The 25492-nt window shown below is 38.8% G+C and overlaps 1 protein-coding gene and 1 non-coding gene across 5 annotated transcripts; both read left to right on the top strand.

Annotated features, from left to right (window-relative positions):
- Nucleotides 1-9614: 9614 nt before the first annotated feature.
- Nucleotides 9615-17919, top strand: LOC110612951 (dolichol-phosphate mannose synthase subunit 2). 4 transcript variants are annotated; one of them, XM_043956145.1, is made up of 4 exons: nucleotides 9658-9747; nucleotides 17283-17349; nucleotides 17470-17583; nucleotides 17666-17919. In XM_043956145.1, exons 3-4 carry the CDS (start codon nucleotides 17494-17496, stop codon nucleotides 17816-17818), a joined length of 243 nt encoding a protein of 80 aa, XP_043812080.1. In that variant the 5' UTR covers nucleotides 9658-9747; nucleotides 17283-17349; nucleotides 17470-17493; the 3' UTR covers nucleotides 17819-17919. The 4 variants fall into 4 exon arrangements, with proteins under 4 accessions (XP_043812081.1, XP_043812083.1, XP_043812080.1 ...); XM_043956147.1 differs by lacking the exon at nucleotides 9658-9747 and adding an exon at nucleotides 16883-16901; XM_043956146.1 differs by lacking the exon at nucleotides 17283-17349 and having other exon boundaries at nucleotides 9615-9747.
- LOC122723600 lies at nucleotides 10179-10272 on the top strand. Its single transcript, XR_006350586.1, has one exon. It is a non-coding gene; the product is annotated as a small nucleolar RNA Z101 (small nucleolar RNA).
- Nucleotides 17920-25492: the final 7573 nt, after the last annotated feature.

Genomic DNA, 25492 nt, shown 5'->3' with positions numbered 1-25492 from the left:
TAACTCCATCTGTAGACCTTCCTCAAAAAGCTTGTAGAACTCCTTCACCACTGGCCTCCTCTCTGCCGATATGTGGGATAAACTGCCTAGTGACTTCCGGCTTAGGGCGTCTGCCACGACATTCGCCTTACCCGGATGATACTGAATCTTGCAATCATAGTCACTCAGCAGCTCCACCCATCTCCTCTGTCTCAAGTTCAAATCTCTCTGACTCAGGATGTACTGCAGGCTCTTATGATCTGTAAAGATCTCACATTTTACCCCGTAGAGGTAGTGCCTCCACATCTTGAGTGCAAAGATTACTGTTGCCATCTCTAGGTCGTGTGTGGGGTAATTCAACTCATGCTTCTTCAACTGCCTAGAAGCATAAGCAATCACCCTCTCATTCTGCATCAGTACACAACCCAGTCCCACACGGGATGCATCACAAAAGACTGTAAAGTCCTCATCACTAGATGGCAGAGCTAAAACTAGTGCTGAAGTCAACCTCTTGTTAAGCTCTTCAAAACTCTCTTCGCACAGGTCGGTCCATAGAAACTTCTGATTCTTCCTGGTTAGTCTGGTCAGAGGAGCTGCTATCTTCGAGAAGTCCTGAACGAACCTCCTGTAGTAACCTGCCAGACCCAAGAAACTCCTGATCTCCGTCACTGAAGTGGGTCTAGGCCAGTTAGCCACAGTTTCTGTCTTCTTGGGGTCTACCTCAATCCCATTCTCTGACACTACATGCCCCAAGAACGAAATGCTCCTCAGCCAGAACTCACATTTAGAGAACTTGGCATACAAGCCATGTTCCCTCAAGGTCTGTAAAACCAACCGCAGATGATGGGCATGCTCCTCTGCATTCCTGGAATACACCAAGATATCATCTATGAAGACAATAACGAAGTGATCCAGGTATTGGCTGAACACTCTGTTCATGAGATCCATGAATGCTGCAGGGGCGTTGGTTAACCCGAACGGCATTACAAGGAACTCAAAATGCCCATATCTGGTCCTGAAGGCTGTCTTCGGCACATCTTCCTCTCTTATCCTTAGCTGATGGTACCCCGATCTCAGATCTATTTTGGAGAAACAACCCGCTCCTGCTAGCTGGTCGAATAGATCATCGATCCTTGGCAGAGGGTACCTATTCTTGGTAGTGACTTTGTTCAACTGCCTGTAGTCGATATAAAGCCTAAGGGATCCATCCTTCTTTCTGACAAACAAGACTGGTGCACCCCAAGGTGAGGTGCTCGGTCGGATGAAGCCCTTTTTTACCAACTCTTGCAACTGTTCCTTCAATTCTTTCAACTCGGCTGGAGCCATCCTGTAGGGAGGGATAGAGATCGGTCTAGTTCCAGGCACCAACTCTATCTCGAACTCTATTTCCCTAACAGGTGGTAAACCTGGAAGCTCATCCGGAAAAACATCCTGAAACTCTCTGACAACTGGCACCGAGGCCGGCTCCCTGACCTGACTGTCTAGCTCTCTCACATGAGCTAAGTACCCCTGACATCCCTTCCTAAGCAACCTACGAGCCTGAAGACCTGATATCAGACCTCTAGGTGTGCCCCTCTTGTCTCCTCTGAAGACGACCTCTGACCCGTTCTGATCTCTGAACCTGACTACCTTGTCCCTGCAGTCCAAGGTAGCACTATGGGTAGATAGCCAATCCATCCCTAGAATGACGTCAAAGTCTGTCAAATCTAGAACCACAAGGTCGGCGGAGAGGCATCTTCCCTCAATAAAAACTGGACTGTACTGGCAGACTGACACTGCCACTGACGGGTCACACTTGGGTCCACTGACCCATAGGGGACACTCTAACCCAGAGACTATCAGACCCAACCTCTCAACGGCTCTCGAAGCAATAAAAGAATGAGATGCACCTGGGTCCATTAATGCATACACATCAGAACACCCAATGACGAGATTACCTGACACCACGGTGTTGGATGTGTTAGCCTCCTGCTGAGTCATGGTGAAGATCCTGGCTGGAGCTGATGGACCTTCACCTCGGGAACCAGAAGAAGAGGCTGCCCCTCTCCCTCTACCTCTGCCACTGCCCTGAGTTGTGGCTGGAACTGCTGGCTGTGCCACACTACCAGAAGCTGTCTGCTGGGGCTGGCCCATAAAAGGTGCTCTAGGACAATCCCGAGCCATGTGTCCCTCCTGTCCACATCTGAAACATGTGTTAGTCCCAGCTCGACACACTCCCCTGTGTGGTCTTCCACATCTCTGGCATTCTGTACCATCTGAGCCTGAGCTCGAGCCACCGCCAAATCCCAGACCGGATTTCAACTTGTTCCAAAACTTATTCTTCTTCGGCTTCCTGGTGGTGTTATCCCACCTCTTCTTACCTGAGCTCTGAGAAGAGAACCATGGTCCTCCTCTGCCTGGGGTCTTAACCCCTGAAGACTGGGTCACTGACTGCTTCACTGACCCCTCAACTATAGCACTTGCTTCCATTCTTCGAGCCATATCCACCACAGTGTGGAAACTTTCTCTCTCAGCTGACTGAACCAACGAGGAGTACCTGGAATGCAGCTTCATAACATATTTCTTGGCTTTCTTCGTATCTGTATCTAGAGCCTGCCCTGAAAAAGGCAATAGCTCCAAGAATTTATCCGTGAACTCCTCTACACCCATGTGCTCTGACTGCCTCAGTTGCTCAAACTCAATCATCTTCAGTTCTCTAGAACTGTCTGGAAAAGCCCATCCAGCGAACTCATTCGCAAAATCTTCCCATGTCATACCGTCTAGTCTCGGGTCCACATAACACTTGAACCATTCCCGTGCCTTCTTGCACTTTAAAGTGAACCCTGCCATCTGAATGGCCCTGCTATCATTCGCCCCTAGCTCATCAGTTATTGTCTTCACCACTCTCAGATACTCAAAGGGGTCATCCCCTGACTTGTATTTGGGAGCATCTAGCTTGAGGTAATCTGTCATCTTTACCTTGCTCCCATCAGCTGAGCTAGGTCTAGGAGGTTGAGTAACTGGGGCTGCTGGTTCTGTAGGTCGTGGAGGTGGAGGTGCAGCATTCCCCGAGGTGGGGTTTGCCGGGTTTGGATAGAAGGGTGAGGGTGGATAAGCTGGGTACTGTGAGTAAGGTGGATAGAAAGGTGGATAGGGCATGTAGGTAGGGTAGGGGTTAAAGCTGGAGTAATCCGATGTACCTCCCATCGGATACCCTGAACCCTGTGGAAAGGGTGGGTAATGGGGTGGAAAACCATACCCCGAGGCCTGAATGCCTCCCTGAGACTCCCCTGTCCCTTCTTCCTCCATGCTCACATCCAGGTTCCCATCCCTCCTCTGATCCTCTTCCATAACCTCCCTCACATCTGAAGAACTTCCTCCTCTATAAGTCCCCCTTCTGCTAGCATCAAAAGACCTTCTAGGGTCCCTTGACACTCTTTCTCTGTTGGCTCTACAAGACATTTCCCTAGGCAATGTAGGAGGACGGGCGCTCGTGCCCTCATCCTCAGGTGGCACTCTAGTCAATCGTGCAGATCGACGAGTTCCTCTCATCCTGTTTTCTGAAAAACAGTACACATCATACAACATTAGCATCATATGGTTCATGTGGGCACACATGAATCCTCATCACATACATCACATAGCATAGCATATCATTAATGCACATGCACAAAGTCATGGCATTTCACATCATCATGCAAGATAGGACTCCACATCCTATCCTAGTGGACATGATCTTTCCTATTGTGCTTGACCTTCTATAACATCTATGAGCCCGACACTCTTAGGTCCGACCATATGAACCTAGGGCTCTGATACCATTCTGTAACGACCCGAAAATCGGACCGCTACCGGCGCTAGGATCTGGGTCGACTTAAGGCCGCCGGGACCCGTAGCAAGCCTAACATGCATCCTGTAACCTGCTTAATCCCATACATGATCAACAACATACATAAAAATTTAAATCTTTTCTTTCCATATACATCAACCAAACTCAACTTGTGCATATACGTATACTTAACATGATCATAACATTGATCCCTCAATGGGATCTCATCAGTGCCCCCAATGGGTGACACAACAAATGCTGAGTTGGTTTACATAAATGACATAAAATAACCAAGATCATGTATTAAAAGGGATTACAACATCTATGGTCAAGCACACCTCTAATCATCCATAAACATCATTACATAGCTATACTGTACTTAAGACATTACATTACAATTTGATCATGTCCATTGCTAGCTATTACATAAACATGACTTCTTTACTCTATCCGGACTCCTGCTCTATACTGTACCTGCAAGCCTGGGGGTAAGGGAGAGGGGTGAGCTAAAAGCCCAGTGAGCTGAACTATAAAACATTTTAACACTATGCTTTAATGAAATGCATCATAACACAGACAATTCACATAAGGGTTGGGTGAACTTGTCACCAATTAGTCCAAGCTAACATGGTGCCAGGCCGTAGCATGGGGTCCTGGTCTTCCTGTCATACATACATTACTTACCATTAGTCCAGGGCCTCCTCTGGGCTCCTGGTCTTCGAGTCCAAAATCGTGCCAGGCCGTAGAATGGGGTCTTGGTCTTTCATTTCCGTGCCAGGCCGTAGAATGGGGTCCTGGTCTTCCTGTCATGGACTAATTGGGTCATCCAACATTCACCCACATCAACAACACATGATGCAATGCAGCATATTCGTGAAACTAATGCAATCACCCTATTGCATGATCATGATGCATGAAACATGATAAAACATGTAATTTAAAAGATTAAGTTTAGTTCCACTCACCTCTGGCTGACTCTGACAACACCGAAGCAGCTGACCTCACTGCTGGGGTCCTCGGTTCCTCGGGTCCGAACCTACACAGGTGGGCTCAAATGAGGGACCAAATATACTTGAACATAACTCTAAAATACTCCCCAGAAACCCCCTAAAACATCCTGAAAACATCACATAAAAACATGCAAGAAATGGCTGAACAGGGCACTTTCGGCGGCAGGTTCGGCGGCCGAAAGTCCCTCCAGAGCCGAAAGTCAGGCAGGTTCGGTGGCACCTTCGGCGGCCGAACCTCCCAGACAGATCCGAAAGTCTTCTTTCGGGGGCAAGCTTCGGTAGCCGAATGCTGCCTCCACAAGGGGGTTCGGCGGCCGAAACTCCCTTCGGCGGCCGAACCTGGTTTCTGCCAGAAGGGCAGAAACTTGGTTCACATGAACCCCTTGCCTCCCAAAACCTCAAATCATGCATAAATCTCAACCAAAACATGCATACAAGTTCCTAGGGGTCTCAAACAGTCATATACCCCAACTACAACACTTCAAACACACACAATCAACACACATTGTTCAAAACATTAATATTAACCCATAACTCAACATATAACCTAACATGCCTTTCTACCCATAGATCTTGCATAAAACTTATTTAAAACACATAAGGAGCTTAAGATCGGCTCTTACCTCTTGAAGATCGAGAGGGAGACGACCTAAACTTGGAGATCCACGAAAATGAGCTCCTAAGTTCCCAAAGCTCCAAAACTTGGTTTAAATGCTCAAAACTTGCAATGTGAGTTTAAAACTCAAGAAAAATGGAAGAGATTTGGAGGAAGAACACAAGAGTTGCAAAGGGAAGGTCGGAAGCTTGCTGTGGCCGAAAATGGGAGAAAACTCGCCCATTTCGGCTAAGTGCCCCTTTTATAGGTGGCTGGCCAGGCCACGTTCGGGGGCCGAATGTGCCTCCGCATCCATGCAATGTTCGGCGGCCGAACTTGACTTTCGGCGGCCGAAACTGGACTTCCCTAACTCATGCTTTCGGGGGCCTAACGTGCCTCCAAAACGCATGCATGTTCGGCGGCCGAACTTGACTTTCGGCGGCCGAACCTGGGTTTTCCTCCAAGGACTTTTTTATGCAATAACTCATTTAATTTCATACTTAAAATCATAAAACACATTAAAACATTTTTTATAAAACATGATTCTACCCCTTCTAGAGGTCTCCGACATCCGAGATTCCACCGGACGGTAGGAATTCCGGTACCGGAGTCTAGCCGGGTATTACAGTAAGAGCCGATCTTAAGCTCATTTCATGTTTAAAGTAAGTTTTATGCAAGATCTATGTGGTAGAATGCATGTTTAGCTCATAGTTAGGTTTTTGAGTTAATGTTATGTTTTGAGCAATGTATGTTGGATTTGTGTTGTTGTTGTGTGTTGTAGTTGGGGTTTAAGTTAGTTTGAAGCCCCTAGGAGCCAATGTATGTATATTTGCATGTTTTGGTTGAGCTAAATGCACGATTGGAAGTTTTGGAGGCAAATGTGCTTAAAGGAGCCAAGTTTCTGCCCTTTGGCAGAAACCAGGTTCGGCAGCAGAAGGAACTTTCGGCCGCCGAACATGGCTGGGGAGGCAAGCCTTTCGGCTGCCGAAGTTGCCCTCGAAAAGAGACTTTCGGCTCTGGAGGGACTTTCGGCCGCCGAAGGTGCCGCCGAACCTGCCCTGTTCTGCCTTCCTTTGCATGTTTTTGCATGATTGTTTTGAGGTGTTTTAGGGGGTTTTGGGGGATGTTTTTAGAGTTATGTTCTAGTTGTTTAGTCCTTCATTTGAGTCTACCTGTGTAGGTTCGGACCCGAGGAACCAAGGACCCCAGCAGTGAGTTAGCTGCATCAGTCTTTGTCAGAGCTAGCCAGAGGTGAGTAGAATAAACCTTATGTTTTTAAAGCAAATGAATTATACAGTTGAGCATGATCATGCATCATGAATGCCATGTGATGAAATAGGTTGTTTGCATTAGAATCCACGAATATGTTGCATTGCATTTATGATGTTGATGTGGATTGGTTATTGGATGACCCTTTAGTCCTCATATGATACGATGATGCTACGGCATGGTATGGTATGGAAGTCCAGGTTGTACCCATTCTACGTCCCTGGCACTATGTAAGAGAAAGTCCAGGTTGTACCCATTCTACGTCCCTGGCACATTGGTATGTTATGATATGTTATGTTAAGAGAAAGACCGGTTGTACCCATTCTACGTCCCGACACTTTGGAATGTAGAGGACTATTGGTGACAATACCATCCGAGATGTGATTTGTTGTGATGTGTTGCATTACATGATGGCATGAGATTTTTAATGTTGTTTTCTATTATTCTGCTCACTGGACTCTAGTAGCTCACCCCTTTTCCCTAATCCCCCAGGATTGCAGGTACGGGCTAGACAGAGAAGTCAAGAAGAGTAATGAAGTCTTATGTATGTAATAGTTAGAATGTGGACATAACAAATTGTATAATGATGTATAGATATGTAATGTAGCGATATTGAGGTTAGAAGTGTGCTTGACCATAGTATATTGTAATCCCTTGTTGATACATGATCTTAATGTCTATTGATGATTATGTTTAACCAACTCAACTTATGATGTATCGCCCATTGGGGCATTGATGAGATCCCACTGAGGGGTCAAGTTTATGATTATGGCTATGTTTAGTGCATGCACAAGTTGAGTTTGGCATATGAGGAATGAATGCCAGAAAAGTTTTAATTTTTATGTATGATTGTTGATCATGTATGGGATTGAACAGGTTTACAGGTTACATGTCAGGCTTGCTACGGGTTCCGGCGGCCTTAAGCCGATCTGGATCCTAGCGCCGGTAGCGGTCCGATTTTCGGGTCGTTACAATTATAGTTTAATAAAAATTTAAAATATAAAAATTATAATATTTTATTTTATTTAATATTATTAGCATGAAATACAATTTTTTATTAGATCAATAAATAAATTAATATATTACTTTTTATATAGATGAATAAAATAAAAATATTAAATATCTCAAACAACTTATAAGATACGTGCTTAATATATTTATTTTTTTATAAAAATTATATAGAGTATGACTTTACATACTAAAACATGTAATATTTTATTTTATTTAATATTATTAAAATAAACTATAACTTTTCATATGTTGAAAATATATGCATAATAATGGTTTTAATGAAATACTTTAATATATAGCATTTATATATGATATTTTGTATAGTGAAAAATTTATTTATAATAAATATTTATTTAAAATTACATAAAATAAATACAAAATAAATATATTTTAATATAAAATTTTAATTAAAAGACTATTTATTTATTAATATAAAAGTTTAAAAATTATATTATAATTTATTATTAACTTTTCATATTCAATTTAATATTTTTAATTATAATTGTGATAAATTAAAATATATTTAATTTTATTATCTAAAATTTAAAATTTAAAATATAAATATGAATTAATGTAAATGTTTAAATTTTTTATTTAATAAATAATTTGAAAAATAATTTTATATACGAATTATAAATATTTTAATTAAAATTGATTAAAATAAATAATTAAAATTAAGATAAATATAAAAAATTAAGGGAAAATTACTTTTTAGTCCCTGAGGTTTAACGTAATTAACACTTCTGTCCCTCTATTTTGGCGACCCAACATTTAAGTCCCTCACTTTCTCTTCCGTCCAAATTCGTAGTCCTTCCGTCCATTTAATCCGTTTGGTCAAAGAGTCAAAAGCGAGAGATGATAATTTTTTCCAGAAATACCCTTCTCTTAAATGTGAAATTCCTTTTTATTTTTCTCTTTCATGTTTTTTCCAATTGCATTTCTCAGTTGCAGAAGAAGAAGAAAGTTGCAGAAGAAGAAGAAAAGGAAAAGGAAGAAGAAGAAAGAAGAAGTGTAAATGAAAATAATTTATAAATAAAATAATTTTATTTAAATTTCTAATCATATTAAAAAAATAATTTTAACAATAAATTATAAAATTAAATTTGGCTAGCGACTCCATCTTCTACCTTGAGAAGATGCTCTCGCCGTTGCCCCTCTCACGCCGTACGCCCGATGATCGCCAAATGCTGCCGCCAGCCCGAGTTCCAGCAGTTCGTGCAACGATTGCTCCACCGTCGGCGCTACGAACCATCTCTGGCTGCCTTCATCGTCGATAGCTCACGAGAGGTTGCTTCGGTCTTCCTCAAATCGCCGATTCACACAGCAACTTCCTCCCTGGCGACGTCGAGGCTGCTAGGTTCATCCTGCTACCACTGTGTATGCCGTCCGTGCAATGTCGGTCGACAGCCCCTAAACCGGCGGATCGAGCAACGATTGCGCCTCTGTCGGCGCTGAGCCAACTCGGACCTCACCTTGTTGATGACAGCTCACGACGAAAGCCCAAACCGAGACCATCTCGATCTCAACCTCTACGAACGTGGGGACTGACGTGCTCCATGTCCATGTCGCGGCCGTTGCAGTCAGGCAAGTATCACCGGGCGAGCATGCTGCAGACAGATCAGTCATGCATCCGCTAGCGATCGGCACTCATTTTCGCCTCGAGTGGTCCACAAAGAAGGAAGAGGGTTAATTTTGTCAATTCACGTGTCCCAAACGGCTATTTTGGACGGAAGGACTACGAATTTGGACGGAAGTGAAAGTGAGGGACTTAAGTGTTGGGTCGCCAAAATAGAGGGACAGAAGTGTTAATTACGTTAAACCTCAGGGACTAAAAAGTAATTTTCCCAAAAATTAATTTTATTACCTAAAATTTTAAAGTTAATTATAATATAAACGTAAATATTTGAACTTTTTTTTATAATAGACCGAAAAAGTATAATGCTGAATTGAACTTTTTTCATTTGTATAATATATATACATAATACAAAATAAAAGCAAGAAACCCAGTTTCATAAACACCGCAGAGGTTCCGATTAGACACTGAGCTGCTAAAACCACCTCGACCCAGTAGAAAGGTATAATCTCTTTTCTTTTTTTTCTCCTTTGTTTTTTGAGTCCTTGTTTAATGGTATACTATTGTCTAAGAAAACTGACCTAATCACAACTTTTTGGCGGTTTTGATTAGGTATTTTATATGTATTTATTTTTACGGATGATCTTTTGAGTGTAAAAAGTCAGATGACGGTGGAAGAAATTCATCAGTTTTTTCAGTCCATTGAATAAACAATTGTATGATATTATCTTGAATCCCGATAGGTTCTCATCAATTTCTAATCCTCAAGCTCACCACATGGGGTGTTCTTTTTTTTTTTTTTTTTTTTTTTTTTTTTTTTTTTAAGTTTGGTTTGGTGATTTGGTTTGAAAGGTCTCCTTTTTGGGATGCCAAGATGGGAATTTCAGTTTTTTCCTTGTTAATCTTAGTTTCTTGAGTTAAAGGGGATTTGTTATTGGGTAGGCTATGAGTCTCACATTTTTAGTGGGTAATTTGTGTCTTAAATATTTCATGGATGCTATATCAACTTGGATATCTGGTGCCCTGATAACTCTATTAACTACTTGTTCAATATGCTAGAATTTTCCGTATGTAACCCTTTCACTTGATTGAGAGAAATGGAGTGAAAAGAAGAAAATAAAATAGAAGAAATGTAATTTTTCAAATTGTATTAAACAGAGGAGAGAAAGGAGTAGAAAAAAGGAGAATGAAAGGGATTAGATTTCCCAATTTTCTTAAAATTGTTCCAAAATATTTTCCTCAGAATTTGGATTGAGTTAGAGGGAAATGTAAAAATAAAGATGTTATTTATATTAAATTTATTTCGAAGCAGTTAGGCATAGCATAAAAGTATTTCCCCTCTTTTCCTCATTTTACCTGTTCAATTTTTCTTCATATTCCCTGCATAATTAAGAATTCGGTCAGTGATGTGTTTTCTTTACCTGTCATTTCTATTGGTAGAATTACTGTCTTGATTTGTTTCTGTGTTCTTTGTTGTTTTGTAATTCTAGTTTCCGGCTGTTGCATTCTTGTGTTTGTTGGCATAATCAGATTACTATGCTTTCGGTAAATTATAGATATAAACTATGTATCGTCTTTTACTTCCCTCTCACTCTCTCTATTTTATTTTCTCTATTCATAATGCTGAATTTCCTTTTGTTTTAGTTCCCTGCCCCTTCAACCCCTTTAATGTTTCTCCTCTCGACCCAGCCTCCTGTTATACCATTATTCTAGTATATGAAATTCTCTAGAGCTAAAATGTCTATATATAAATTAAACAAATTAAAATTTATTATGAAAAATAGAGGAGGGAAAGAGAGAGTATAATACTAGAAATTGTTATAAGTATAAATGACATGACAAAATAAGGCTGAATTTTGAAGATAATGTCACTAGATAAAGGAGAAAGAGGAAAAAGAAAAAGAAGAGAAAAGCGATTCACCAATGGAAATAGAAATAGACAGGTAGGGCTTAGGAAAAGGGGAGAACAGGGAGCGAAATTGATTGGAATTTGGCCAAGAAATCTTGTAGCCTATTATCTTTACTCTCATTTCCATTTGCCCAACCTAGTTTGTGAAACATTTTCCACCTCCTTTAATCTCTTACATTGTCACCAACCATGCAAAGAATTTAGCTCTGAAACCTCTAATTGTCATCTTTGTTATCCAAACTCTAATATGTTCTCTTTTTCCTGGAAGAATTAACTCCATTTTTCTATACAACTAGAAAAACAAATTTATCTCCAAGAACCCAGCTCAAAGATTGGGAGCTCAGTGACCTCCACGTCAAAGATTGGGAGCTTAGTGACCTCCATATCTCAATTTAATGTCTTTTAATATCTCTCATCTAAACTCCAATTTTTTTTTTATTTTTTCCCTGATACTTTGACTTTTCATTTTACCATGTTGTATCTGTGTCGACACTGTACTTTATGGGATACAATATAGAATATGTGTCCAGTACATATTCGTGCACTCGGACACTTAGGACATATTCATGCACAATTAAGAAAGCATTGTTTTCTCTCAAGGTGAAGAACATGTATTTGGATAAAAATAGTTATCTGGTTGTATTTTGGATTATGTATTTGGTTGTATTTGATCATTTATTAGACTATTGTTGAATCCCACATCGGATGTGGAAAGGGGTAATGTGCCCCTTATATGGGCCATAGACACTCCTTCCCTTGAGTTAGCTTTTGGGGTAAGTTAGGCCCGGCCCAAATTTAACATGGTATCAGAGCCTCTCCATCCGATGTTGGGCGCCCTATAAAATGTGCCACGCACCAGTAAAAATTTTGGGCATGAGGGGATGTGTTGAATCCCACATCGGTTGTGGAAAGGGGTAATGTGCCCCTTATATGGGCCATAGGCACTCCTCCCCCTTGAGCTAGCTTTTGGGGTGAGTTAGGTCTGGCCCAAATTTAACAACTATAATTATTACTATATAACTTTATTTTTTTTTCTATTCTGGTTTATTTTATAAAATATAACTTATCTAAGTACCCGTATTTAAACTTGGATTTATATCCCTGTATTTTCTATTTAGAAAGTTGACAAGTCAGAAATAGGGGTATGCACCCATTTCTGACACCCGCATCTGAGTTTGGTAATGCTATCCTCAATCATGGCCAAATTCTTCTCTACCCGTGTCTCCATTCTTGTCTGTATCATGGATTCGACAGGTCGGACCAATTTGGTGCATTAAAGAATTTAGAAGAGTAGGGAGAGGAAATAGAGACTCAATCCGGAAGGCCACTAATGGCCAAATTCATTCAACGGAAGGATAATACCAGCTACTAACAGCTGCAGGACAATATTCTCCCCCAAGCAATTAAGTTGGAAATCATAAGACCCAGGAATACAAAGAATCAATCACACGCTCATACCTACCCCCTTAATTATAATAGGCCTCTTGGTCCAAAAAGACAATAACTTTACTGGTTTTTATATTTATAATCAAAATTTTTAAATTTGAATTAAGAAGCCCCAACTTTCAAATATGTAGTAATTATAGCAATATATTAAATTAATTTTAACCATATTTAAATTAGCTCGCATGACACAATAAGTGCCATTATTTTTACCACATAAGTAACTAGATTAACTTCAATTAAATTTTTATTAGGACTTTAAACCCCTAATTACTTAAAATCCCTAAATGAGATTCTTTTATAGACAAGAGAAAATTAAGTATTTCAATTATATGATTTGAAAGTTTCATATAATTAAGGGTTTAGGATATTGATTGAAGTTTAATTTTAGTTGATCAAGTTATTTTAGTTGATCAAGTTGTTTATGTGATAACAATAATAACATGTAGCATGTTGTGTAAGTTAATTCAAATATTTTTAAAATTAATTCAAGAAGTTGCTACAATTATAATAAATTTGAAAGTTGGAGTTTTTTGATCCAAAATTAAAAGTTTTAGCTATGAATTTGAAAAACCATAAATTTGTGATCTTTTTGAGCCAATAGGCCTTTATAACATGACTCTCACATGATATTCATGCAATTCCCTTAACCTTTTCCTTTACACATCAGCCTCAATCTGATTTCTTCTGCCTTCTAGAATATACCTTCCACATTCTTTTGTCTGGTACTGCATTTGCTGTTTGGTCCATCACCTTATCAATGCTACTTCAAACTCTCAAATAGAGGAGCAAGAGCCCTATAAATTATTTGGACATGTAGTTGAAGTGCCAGTGGCAGATTACAATTTCGAAATGTCTGATGTTCATTCTTCACATGTTACTGAGGACGAGAAATTCAAAACTGAATTTCCATGTTTCAGAGTGTGTTATATAAAATGAAAAGAACATGGTCAATGTTGCAGCTTTACTGATGAAGATGCATCGATGTTGTGTCTTGCACAAGGAGAATAATCTGAGCAATTGCTGGAGCCTGTTAAAGTAGCTGATTTTAGCATTCGATTGCAGGATGATGTTGGACTTAAATTGTGCACTTAAATTGTAGATGACAAGATCCTTGATGTCAAGAATGGAAGACAAAAGCTGGAATTAGATCTTCATTAGTGTTATGCAGTTGAGATTCTTGAGAAGAGTGTTGATTCTTGGCTGCTGGGATTGCTATTTTTTTTATTGACATCAAATGGCTTGGTGAGTTTTGAAGAAGAAAGGAAATTTGGAAAAGGAAAATGAAGAAGGCTAAGACATCAAATGGTATTGTGATCTTGAAGGAGCAAGCATGGGAAATTTCAAAGAAGGAAAAGGGAGAAAGTTAACTCCCTGTCAATTAAGAGTTCAATTTTCTGCTGAAAATGTGGGGGATACTTGAAACTTTCGGCCACTGCATGGGCCACTTCAGCTGAGCAAAAGTATCTGAAGGAAGTTAACATTTGGTGTCCTCACATCCAGTGGCCTGACTTGTTAGCAGAGGATGATCGTTGTAGGACAGAAGTTCTATTCATTATCAATTTGCTGACTGTCAACCTTCTTGATGACTAGAAGGTTCTCAAGGAGGGGGTATTGTTACACATTGGTGGTACATGGGAAGGAATTGAGGATGTTTTTAGTTAAATAAAGCTGTAACGGAAGATGGGAGGAGGAATTAGAATTGGCAGGAACTGTAAATAAAGCTGTAACAGAAGTTAGGAGGAGGAATTAGTATTGCAGGGACTGTTGTTGTAGGTATAAGCTGTGAAGAAACAGCTCTTGTGGACTAATGTCGGCTATGCTAAGAAGTAATGCCATTTTCAGGATCTCTCTCTATTTTCCCTCCATTCTGATACTATTCTCTCTTTCTTTCTCCCTATTTGTTCTCATTTCTTCTTCTAAATGTGAAGCAGAATTACTAGGGATCAAGAACTGACTCTAACACTCTCTCAACCATAAAATTTTCGTGTTATTTTCCTTGAATTTGTTATTTGACTCAATTTATCAACATATATGGTTTCTAATTAGGAGGATTCAGATCTTTGAGATCCTATTTAGGGTGGATTATATGGTTCTTAATTTAGGTTGATTCTTTATGTATAAATACTCAAATCTTGTAAAGATCAATTTAATTGGAATAAATACAAAAAATTCCTCCCAAAAGTCTTTATTGGTATCAAAGTTGAAGAATTTCAATTTTAGGTTTTCAAGAACCCAAACCCTTAGAATTGGTAGTATTATAACTAGGAGCCTCCTTTCTTCTCACCTCTGGTAGTAGCAGTGTTGCTGCACTGTCGTCGTCCTCCGAGTGCATGGTGCTCACGCGCTACCTGTGCTGATGCGTTCCCTTCTGTTCGGACGGATTGGACTTGCCCAGATGCCAATGACCTCCTTGGCTTATTTCCGACTTCCTGTTGCTTCTTGGTTGTCTGGTGTTGTTTTTTTTTTTTTCCTTTTTTTTTTTTTTTGCCATAGGGTGTTAGGTTAGGTCTCTTGGTTATTTTACAGGTCCTTCGTTTGGGCAGCGGCTTCTTCTGCTTAGATCTATTATTGAATTGTTATTTCCTAGCCTGAGCATAGCAGACATGAAAGTGACTAGTGAGGGTATTGTAAACGCTTCTCATGTTGACCAACATGGAAGGTTCCTAATTAGGAGATTTCAGATCTTTGGGATTTTAATTAGGCTTGATTATAGGGATTTTATTGTTATTGTAAATATTACTAATTTAGGTTGATTGTTTATATATAAATACTCAAACGTTGTAAAGATCAATTATATTGGAATAAAAACAGAAAAGTCCTCCCAAAATTCTTCAGACTCAATGTTCTCTCATCTTTTGTAAGCTTTGCTTGCTTGTCGGTGATTTGTTTGTTCTTGCTTGAAAATTTGGTTCTTTATCTGCTTGCTGTGAAGTATCATTCATGTTAAAATGTTCGATGAAGGCAAAGGATAACACAGATTCAATTGTGAAATGATTCTTGATGTACATTGATGAGAAATTTTTGTTTGGTATTTTGCTTAATTGCTAGATTGGAGCAAGACATGGTGTTGAAACTCTACATGCTCCGTTTTGTTTTTCTCTAGATTTCTGTGAGATGTTTTGGTCCTTCTAATTTTTATAAGAATGTCAATGCAAAGGTTTTTGTGTTATTAATATTCTTTCTGGTGCCACAAGAAATGCAATATAAATAGCAAGAAGGACTGTAATCAAACATTAAAACTTACAAGTGTTTATAGAGGTCAAACTGAGTTGTTTGCTAAGGATGTCAAAGAATTGATGTGGATTTTAAAGCAAGAGTTAAGTATTTCTTTGATGATTGCTTTTTCATTCTAGGCTTTGTGTATCTCAGTTAACTGACAACTTTGGCTTGATTGCTGTTCCCAAAATGATGGTTGAAATTTTTGTTAAATGTTACTGGTAAACTAACTGTAAAATGCCCTGTCTCATTTTCTTCTTGAATTTGTAATGGTTGGATGGGCATCAATTTATAATCACAATTCATATTAGGTTACCGGTACATATTATCTCAAATTATTGATTTACATCCATAACTTAATGCTTGTGCTTTTTTAAAATCCTTGGAATCAGCTGCTTGTTGAAGATGATGACAATCGACACTTCAATATTGTGGCTTGATAGTGCAAGCGTTCTTCCTTTCTATTGTTTAATGAAATCTTATGTCATCTGCCCAATCTCCTTTCTACTCCTCTCATTATTGATTATTTAAGCAAGTTATGATATCTTCTTTTTTCGCTGCAATTAAATTTTAGATATTTAGGTGGATAAAGTATTCTGTTGGTAAAAAATTCTTGTAGAAAAATTGCTTTGTAGTTCATCTACTTCAAGCTTGATTCCAAAAGTATCTCCTACAAAATTGTACGGATAGGTCCACCAAAGTTTGGAGTTTTGTTGAGGGTGAGGATTCTGGGTAAGAACAATTTGACTCGAACCAAAAAAGCAAACCAAATCACATTTTTTGATTTTTGGTTCAGTTTTCTCAGTAAAGAAACATAAACATCAAAACCAAGCTATCTGCATCTCCTCTCTGGCTTCTGTTTCTCTCATTATTGATTATTTAAGCAAGTTGTGAGATCTTTGTTCTTCACTGCAATGAAAAAATTGGAGATATTTAGGTGGAAAAAGTATTCTGTCGATTAAAAATTCTTACAGAAAAATTGCTTGTAGTTCATTGAGTTCAAAATTGATTCCAATATCATTTCCTACAGAATCGTATGGATAGGTCCACAAACTTTGGAGTTTGGTTGAGGGTGAGGATTCTGGGTAAGAACTACTTGACAAACTGAAAAAGCAAGCCTAATCACAGTTTTTGGTTCTTGTTTCAGTCTCTTGGTAAAGAATCAAAACCAAGTCATAATTGATATATATTTTTATATGAAATATAATGTATAAAAATATATTTATTTATGTAATTTCCTTATGAACTGATTAACCAAATTATTTTGGTTTTGGTGCATGATTAGTTTAGCCCGACTTTTTTATTTTAATTTAAATTATTTCAGTGTAACCAGTTTCAAACCAAAAGTTACCAGTGTTCCTCCCATTTAATTAAGCTTGAATGTCAAATGAGTACTTTGTTTTTCTGGCTTTCTTTTTGACACTTTTTTTTCTAATTATTGATTTCTTGATTTTTGGATCTCTAAGCACCAAGATGCAGATTCTTATCCTTCTACTTTTTTCCTCATCTCTTGTATGTATCTTACGTATATAGGTTTGTACCATCTTTCTCTTGACACTGTTCTTGCTTACTTTGCTGCTGTTGTTGCTGCTTCTTTATTTATTTATTTATTTTATTATTATTATTATTATTTTATTTATTTATTTTTAGCAGGTGCCATCAGCCACAAAATTTGGCATGGAATTAGCTGACAGGGCAGTTGGATTCTTGTTATCCTTTATCAGTTTATCTATCTTCACTTATTATACATTCTGGGTCATTATCCTGGTCAGTAACTGCACAGTGATTTGGTTTTTGATTCTAATATTTTATGAACTTGTTTTTAATGCCTAGTTTTGGGTCTTTGCAGCCATTCGTAGACAGTGATCACTTCATCCACCAGTATTTCCTGCCACAAGAATATGCCATATTGATACCTGTATTTGCTGGTGTTACACTTCTCTTCTTTTTATGCATTTTTGTAGGAATGGTAATGTTTAAATCCAACAAGAAGAAACCATAATGCTAATGCTGTTGTCATTATCATGTATCCTATTTCATTTTCGAATTCCAAACGTTGTTCCTCACTTAACGTGATTTTGAAAATGAGGGCAGTTGTTGGTATGAGTTGCTTGCTAATATTTCTATTGATTTGTTACTTTTCACAGTTGAAGCCTCAAGTCTCATTGATGCGATTGACTGTGTTTTGGAATTGTTGTCTGTTTGTTTCTGACAAGAAACTTTCCAACTTGTTTAATGTCCGAAATAGTTGCATTATTGAAGACAGGATTCAGTTATACATAGATGTAGACAAGCTATGTTTGAACTGATTTAAGTCTGTTGATGTAATTCACTATTCTTCCAACACTTGCAAAGGCAGCAGCAGGGGGTTTATCAATTGCATTATTTCAGTTTAAAATTAAATTAAATTAAATAAATTAAAAATTAAAATTTTGGTATTTATAAAAATTGAATCTAATCAATTTTGATTAAAAATTAAATCGAATTGAATTGATTTGGTTTGATTTAATCGATTTGAATTTTTAATAAATTTTTATTCAGTTATTTCGGTTTAAAATTAAATTAAATTGAATAAATCAAAAATTAAAATTTTAGTATTTATAAAAATCGAATTAAATCAATTTTAATTCGAAATTAAATCGAATTGAATTGATATGATTCGGTTCGATTTAATCAGTTTAAATTTTTAATAAATTTTTTATTTTTTATAATTTATTGTCAGTATTTTAAAATTTAATTAGAATACTTTTATCTTAATATAATTTAATCTTTTTTTATTATTGAAAATAATATGCTATTATCATTAATTAGTTTGATTTGATTTTTTTTAATTTTCTTTTTATCAAAATCAAACTGAACTGAAATAATTGAAATTTTTGAAATTAAAAATTGAATTGAACTGAAATAAATAAAAAAAATTAAATTAAAATTTTAAATTAATTCAATTCGATTAGTTTTTTCAATCTGAATCAAATTCTGTTTATTTCTACTGTTAAATGATTCTGGTTTTAATTGTCTTATTGTTAAGATAATTATTAATGAAATTAGAGTAAAGGTAAAATCTATGGCACATGAATTGTAGGATGAATTATAGTATGATTTATAAATTTAAGATTTAGATTGCATTACGAAATAAAACTTAAATGTTCTTGTCAAGCTTTTGTTGAGATTGGATATTGATCATGATTATGCATTATATTCTTTCTTTTAGGAATAGTATGAACTACATGGAGGTATATAGGTTGCAAGAGAGGATTGGCTGCTCTATTTAATTAGGAATAATATTCCACTTGTTAGCATTATGGATTATTAAATGCTTGCATAAGGTAGAATGAAATTGAAAACTTTGTTTAATTAATCAATTCTACTAGAAGAATGAAAATGAATTATATGCAACAGATGAATTATAACTGTTTGATGAATGATAATAGTGATATCCATAGACTGTTCAGAACAAGTTTCAAGTTTTAAGATTCCGGTAGTTATTACATATTGCAATATGTTAATAGCGATGGGTTATAGCTCAATAATAATAGAGTTGTGCACCCATTTGAAAAAAAAAAAAAAAAAAAAAAGAGCTGTGCCCAAAAGTGTAAGGTTTCGAATTTAAGTCTCATTAAAAATGACCCTTGTAAAAGCAGATAGCATTTGCATTACTTGTCCTAGGAGGTGTCCTGAAGATTTCCTCACAAGCAATCTGTTGTTAGAGATTGAACAAGTACACGGCTAGTGGTTTTCAACAATTAAGTTGGGGGATTCTATGTATATATATTTTCTGGTTCAATAAATTATAACGCTGTGAATTGTTAGTTCATTTAATAAATTGGTTGGTTTAATTTCAAATCGAATTAAACTAAAAACATTGAAAATTAAAATTTAAAAATATTAAGAATAAAATTAAATTGATCGTTAAAGTAAAATAAATTAAATTGATAAATTTCAATTTGATTCGATTTAGTTCATGTTGAATTTATATCTTTATCTCAACTTTCCCGTTCCAATTGTTCCCAATCCTCACATATTCTCAAATCTCACATCACATGCAAATAAACAATAAATCAAACCCACCCAATCAAAATAGTTAACATAACTTTGAAGCAATCAAACAAGAGTAAATCTCAAATTTGTTAATAACCAATAATAACCCCAGGAAGAAAAAAATTACAATTAACAACAATTTAATATTATAATCAACAATATAAGTGGAAATCAACAACAATCAAAGCATAAACTAAACCATAACTGAATAAATCCAGATCTGCGAAGAAAAAATTAGCGAGGAGCAAGTGAATGTCGTCAAATCTTGAGAGATCTGGAGGTGGCTCCCGCGAGGCTATTGACAAGAGGATCATCAGCGAGAGGCCATCACAAGTTGAAAGTCGTTTGATCTAGAGAGATCTGGAGCCTGGAGGTGACTTGAAAAGTTATCAGTGAGTGGAGTGTACAAACTAGAGAGAATTAGGTTTTTCTATATATTTCGTATTGAATAGTACAACTCTATTTATACATCTCTGTATACAGAGTAGTTACAAAGGATAAGTATAAGAGTGTAAGACTATCATTAGAATACAACTAATACAGCTATTTAGTAACAAATAATATAACCAATATTATCTGTAACAGTCCCCTTCAAGCTGAACGGCAGGAAACTGCAGTTGAAGCTTGCATGAGTGAGTTGAAAATAGTTGCTGCCCCAAAGGTTTAGTCATGATATCTGCAAGTTGCTCTGCACTTTTAAGAAACCGAATAGAAACAATGCCAAGTCGTATCTGATCTCGAATAAAATGATAATCAATTTCAACATGCTTTGTTCGAGCATGGAAAACAGGATTTGAAGTCAGATAGATAGCACTAACATTATCGCACCATAAAGTTGCAGATGCTGCAGGAGCATATCCAATCTCACGTAAAAGAGTAGTAACCCACATTATCTCAGCAGTGGCATTCGCAATAGCTTTATATTCACTTTCGGTACTTGATCGTGCTACCGTTGGCTGCTTCTTACTAGACCAGGAGATTAAATTACCACCAAAATAAACTAGATAGCCTCCGGTTGACCATCGATCATCGGGACAACCAGCCCAGTCACTATCTGAATAACATTGTAGTGAGAATGTTGATGAAGGACGAAGCAAAAGACCTTGAGTGGCTGTACCATTAAGATAACGTAGTAGTCTTTTGCATGCCTGCCAATGAACATCTGTAGCACAATGTAAAAATTGAGCTAATTTGTTAACCGCAAAGGCAATGTCAGGTCTTGTAAGAGTTAAGTATTGTAGAGCCCCAACCACTTGTCTATACTCTGTCATAGAATGCAATAAAGTTCCTGTTTGTTTACTAAGATTTGGTGTAGTTGCCATAGGTGTAGCACAAGACTTGGAGTCTTCCATCTGTGTTGCTTGTAATATTTCAGAGAGATATTTGCTTTGAGAAAGCAATAAACCATCTGGCGTTTTTGTGGCCTCAACTCCAAGGAAGTAATTTATCTCACCAAGATCGCGAACAAGAAAGGTAGCAGCCAGCTTATGAACAAACCAATCAATGATTGAAGATTTGGTTCCTGTGACAAGAATGTCATCGACATAGACAAGCACAAATAATTTATCAACTCCATTGGTGTATATAAATAAAGAATGATCAGCCTGTGTGCTGCAAAATTGAAGAGAACATAGAAATTGCTTGAGTCTTTCAAACCAGACCCGCGGTGCCTGTTTTAATCCATAAAGAGATTTATGAAGTTTGCAAACATAATCTGGCTTAGTACTATCAACAAAGCCTTTGGGCTGCTCCATATATAAATCTTCTGTTAAAAAACCATGGAGAAAAGCATTTGAAATGTCTAATTGCCGCATATCCCATCCTTTTGATACAGTGAGAGCCAAAAGATTACGAACAGTGGTGAATTTCACAACCGGAGAGAATGTCTCTGTGTAATCAAGACCCATCTGTTGTGTAAATCCTTTCGCAACTAGACGAGCTTTGTAACGCTCAATATGCCCATTGGAGTGCTGCTTGATCCGATACACCCATTTGTTTTGAATGGCATTTGCATTTACTGGTCGTGGCACTAGTATCCATGTTTGATTCTTCAGCAAAGCTGAAATTTCTTCTCTCATAGCATCACGCCATTCCTGCTGTTTATTAGCCTGAAAGAATGTTTTTGGTTCTTGTAATACCCGGCTAGACTCCGGTATCGGAATTCCTACCGTCCAGTAGAATCTCGGATGTCGGAAGCCTCTAGTAGGGTAAAACCATGTTTTTAAGAAATGTTTTAATGTGTTTTATGTTTTAAGCATGAAAGAAAAGGAGTTTTTGCATGAAAATAGCATTGGAGGAAAACTCAGGTTCGGCCGCCGAACCTCAAGTTCGGCCGCCGAACATGCATGCGTTGCGGGTGTGCTTTAGGCCCCCGAAAGCATAAGTGAGGGAAGTCTAGGTTCGGCCTCCGAACCCCAAGTTCGGCCGTCGAACATGGCATGCATGCGGAGGCACATTCGGCCCCCGAACGTGGTCTGGCTAGCCACTATAAAAGGGTCCCTTAGCCGAAAACGGGCGAGCTTTTTCCCCATTTTCGGCCAAGGTGAGTCTTCGGCGCCCCTCACCCATCTTTGGCGTCTTTCCTCTAAATCTTTCAAGATTTTCATTTGTTTTAACTTTGTTTTGAAGATTAAAGCTTTTGAGCAAAGTTTTGGAGCTTGGAGGTTCAAGAACCCAATCTCTCCCAACTTCGAGTTTAGGTCGTCTCTCTCTCGATCTTCAAGAGGTAAGAGCCGATCTTAAGCTCATTGCATGTTTTAAGTAAGTTTTAAGTAGATCTATGGGATAGAGTGCATGTTTAGGTTATGGTTATGTTTTTGGAGTTTATGGGTATAAATGTATGTTCATGTACAATGTGAGTTTCTTGATGTGTTGTAGATGGGGTTTATGTTGGTTTGAGGCCCCTAGGAACATGTATGCTTGTGTTTGTGTGTTGTAGAATAGGTTTGATGTATGTTTGATAAGTTTGGAGGCGAAATGTGCAAAGAGAGCCAAGTTTCTGCCCTTTGGCAGAAACCAGGTTCGGCAGCCGAAGGACTTTCGGCCGCCGAACATGGCTGGGGAGGCTGCCTTTCGGCTGCCGAAGCTTGCCCCCGAAAGGGAGACTTTCGTCTCTGTCTGGCAGTTTCGGTCGCCGAAAGTGCCACCGAACATGCATGAGTTTCGTCTCTGTCTGGGAGTTTCGGCCGCCGAACCTGCCTGACTTTCGGCTCTAGAGGGACTTTCGGCCGCCGAACCTGCCGCCGAAAGTGCCCTGTCCAGGCCTTCCTTGCATGTTTTCCTATGGTTGTTTCATGATGTTTTAGGGGGTTTTTGGGGAGTAGTTTATAGTTATGTTCAGGTATGTTTGGTCCCTCATTTGAGTCCACCTGTGTAGGTTCGGACCCGAGGAACCGATGACCCCAGCAGTGAGTTCAGCTGCTTCGGTGTTGTCAGAGTCAGCCAGAGGTGAGTGGAACTAAAATTAATCTTTTAAATTAAATGTTTTATCATGTTTCATGCATCATGATTATGCAATAGGATGATTGCATTAGTTTCCACGAATATGCCGCATTGCATCGATTGTTGTTGATGTGGGTGAATATTGGATGACCCAATTAGTCCATGACAGGAAGACCAGGACCCCATTCTACGGCCTGGCACGGTTATGGGACTCGAAGACCAGGAGCCCAGAGGAGGCCCTGGGGCAAATGGTAAGTAATGTATGTTATGACAGGAAGACCAGGACCCCATGCTACGGCCTGGCACAGAGTTAGCTTGGACTAATTGGTGACAAGTTCACCCAACCCTTATGTGAATTGTCTGTGTTATGATGCATTTCATTGGAGCATAGTGTTAATATGTTTTATAGTTCTACTCACTGGGCTTTTAGCTCACCCCTCTCCCTTTTACCCCCAGGCTTGCAGGTATAGGATAGAAGAGGAGGTCGGTTAGAGTAAAGCTTGTTTGTGTAATAGTTAGAATGTGGACATGACAAATCGTAGTATGATGTAATGTAAAAGTACAGTATAGTTATGTAATGATGTTTATGGATATTAGAGGTGTGCTTGACCATAGAATGTTGTTATCCCTTTTAATACCTGATCTTAGAGATTTTATGATGTTTATGTAAACCAACTCGACATATGTTATGTCACCCATTTGGGGGCACTGATGAGATCCCACGGAGGGATCAATGTTTATAAGTTATGTTATATACAGTGCATGCACAGGTTGAGTATGGTTGATGTATATGGAAAGAAAAGTTTTAATTTTTATGTATGTTGTTGATCATGTATGGGATTAAGCAGGTTCACAGGATGCATGTTAGGCTTGCTACGGGTCCCGGCGGCCTTAAGTCGACCCGGATCCTAGCGCCGGTAGCGGTCCAATTTTTGGGTCGTTACAGAATGGTATCAGAGCCCTAGGTTCATATGGTCGGACCTAGAGTGTCGGGCTCATAGATGTTATAGAAGGTCAAGCACAGTAGGAAAGATCATGTCCACTAGGATAGGATGTGGAGTCCTGTTTTACATGATGATGTGAAATACCATGATGATATGCTATGATATGTGATGTGTGATGCGGGTTCATGTGTGCCCACATGAACCATATGGTGCTAATGTTTGTGCTATGTGTACTGTTTTTCAGAAAACAGGATGAGGGGAACTCGTCGATCAGCAAGATTGACTGGAGTGCCACCTGAGGATGAGGGCACGAGCGCCCGTCCTCCAGCATTGCCTAGGGCAATGTCTAGTAGGTCTAGCAGAGACAGAGCAGTAAGAGACCCTAGAAGGTCTTTGGATCTGGGTAGGAGCAGATCAGTTTGAGGAACAGTTCAGGGAGGAGCGTCTGAGGACATGGGGGATGATATGGATGTAGAACAGAGGAGGGATGGCAGTTTGGGAGTTAGCATGTCGGAAGAAGGTATGGGAGAGTCCCAAGGAGGCACTCAGGCCTCGGGATTTGTTCAGCCACCCCACTACCCACACTTCTCACAACATCCCGGGTATTCGATGGGAGGTACATCGGATTAACCTAGCTTCACCCCTTATCCCACACAGATGCCATACCCACCATACTACCCACCATATTCACAATATCCAATGTATCCACCCCCACCTTACTATCCAAATCCAACAAACCCTACCTCAGAAAATGTTGCACCACCTCCACCACCTACAGAACCAGCAGCCCCAGTTGCTCAGCCATCTAGACCTAGCTCAGCCAGTGGGAGCAAGGTCAAGATGACTGAATACATGAAGCTGGGTGCTCCCCAGTTTGAGTCAGGTGATGACCCGTTTGTGTATCTTGAGAGGGTCAAGACTATTACAGAGGAGTTAGGGGCTGATGACAGCAGAGCCATTCAGATGGCCGGGTTCACGCTTAAGTGCAAGAAGGCACGAGAGTGGTTCAAGAATTATGTGAACCCGAGAGTGGACAGCATGTCTTGGGAAGAGTTTGCGAACGAGTTTGCAGGTTGGGCTTTTCCCGATAGTTCAAGAGAGCTGAAAATGATAGAGTTTGAACAGTTGAGGCAGACAGAGGATATGAGTGTAGAGGAGTACACCGACAGATTCTTGGAGCTGTTGCCTTTTGCTGGGCAGAGTCTGGATACAGATTCGAAGAAGTCAAGGAGGTATGTCATGAAACTTCATTC

Source organism: Manihot esculenta, chromosome 4 (genome assembly GCF_001659605.2).
Source record: "Manihot esculenta cultivar AM560-2 chromosome 4, M.esculenta_v8, whole genome shotgun sequence".
NCBI lineage: Eukaryota > Viridiplantae > Streptophyta > Magnoliopsida > Malpighiales > Euphorbiaceae > Manihot > Manihot esculenta.
This window is presented reverse-complemented; position numbering and strand designations above follow the sequence as displayed.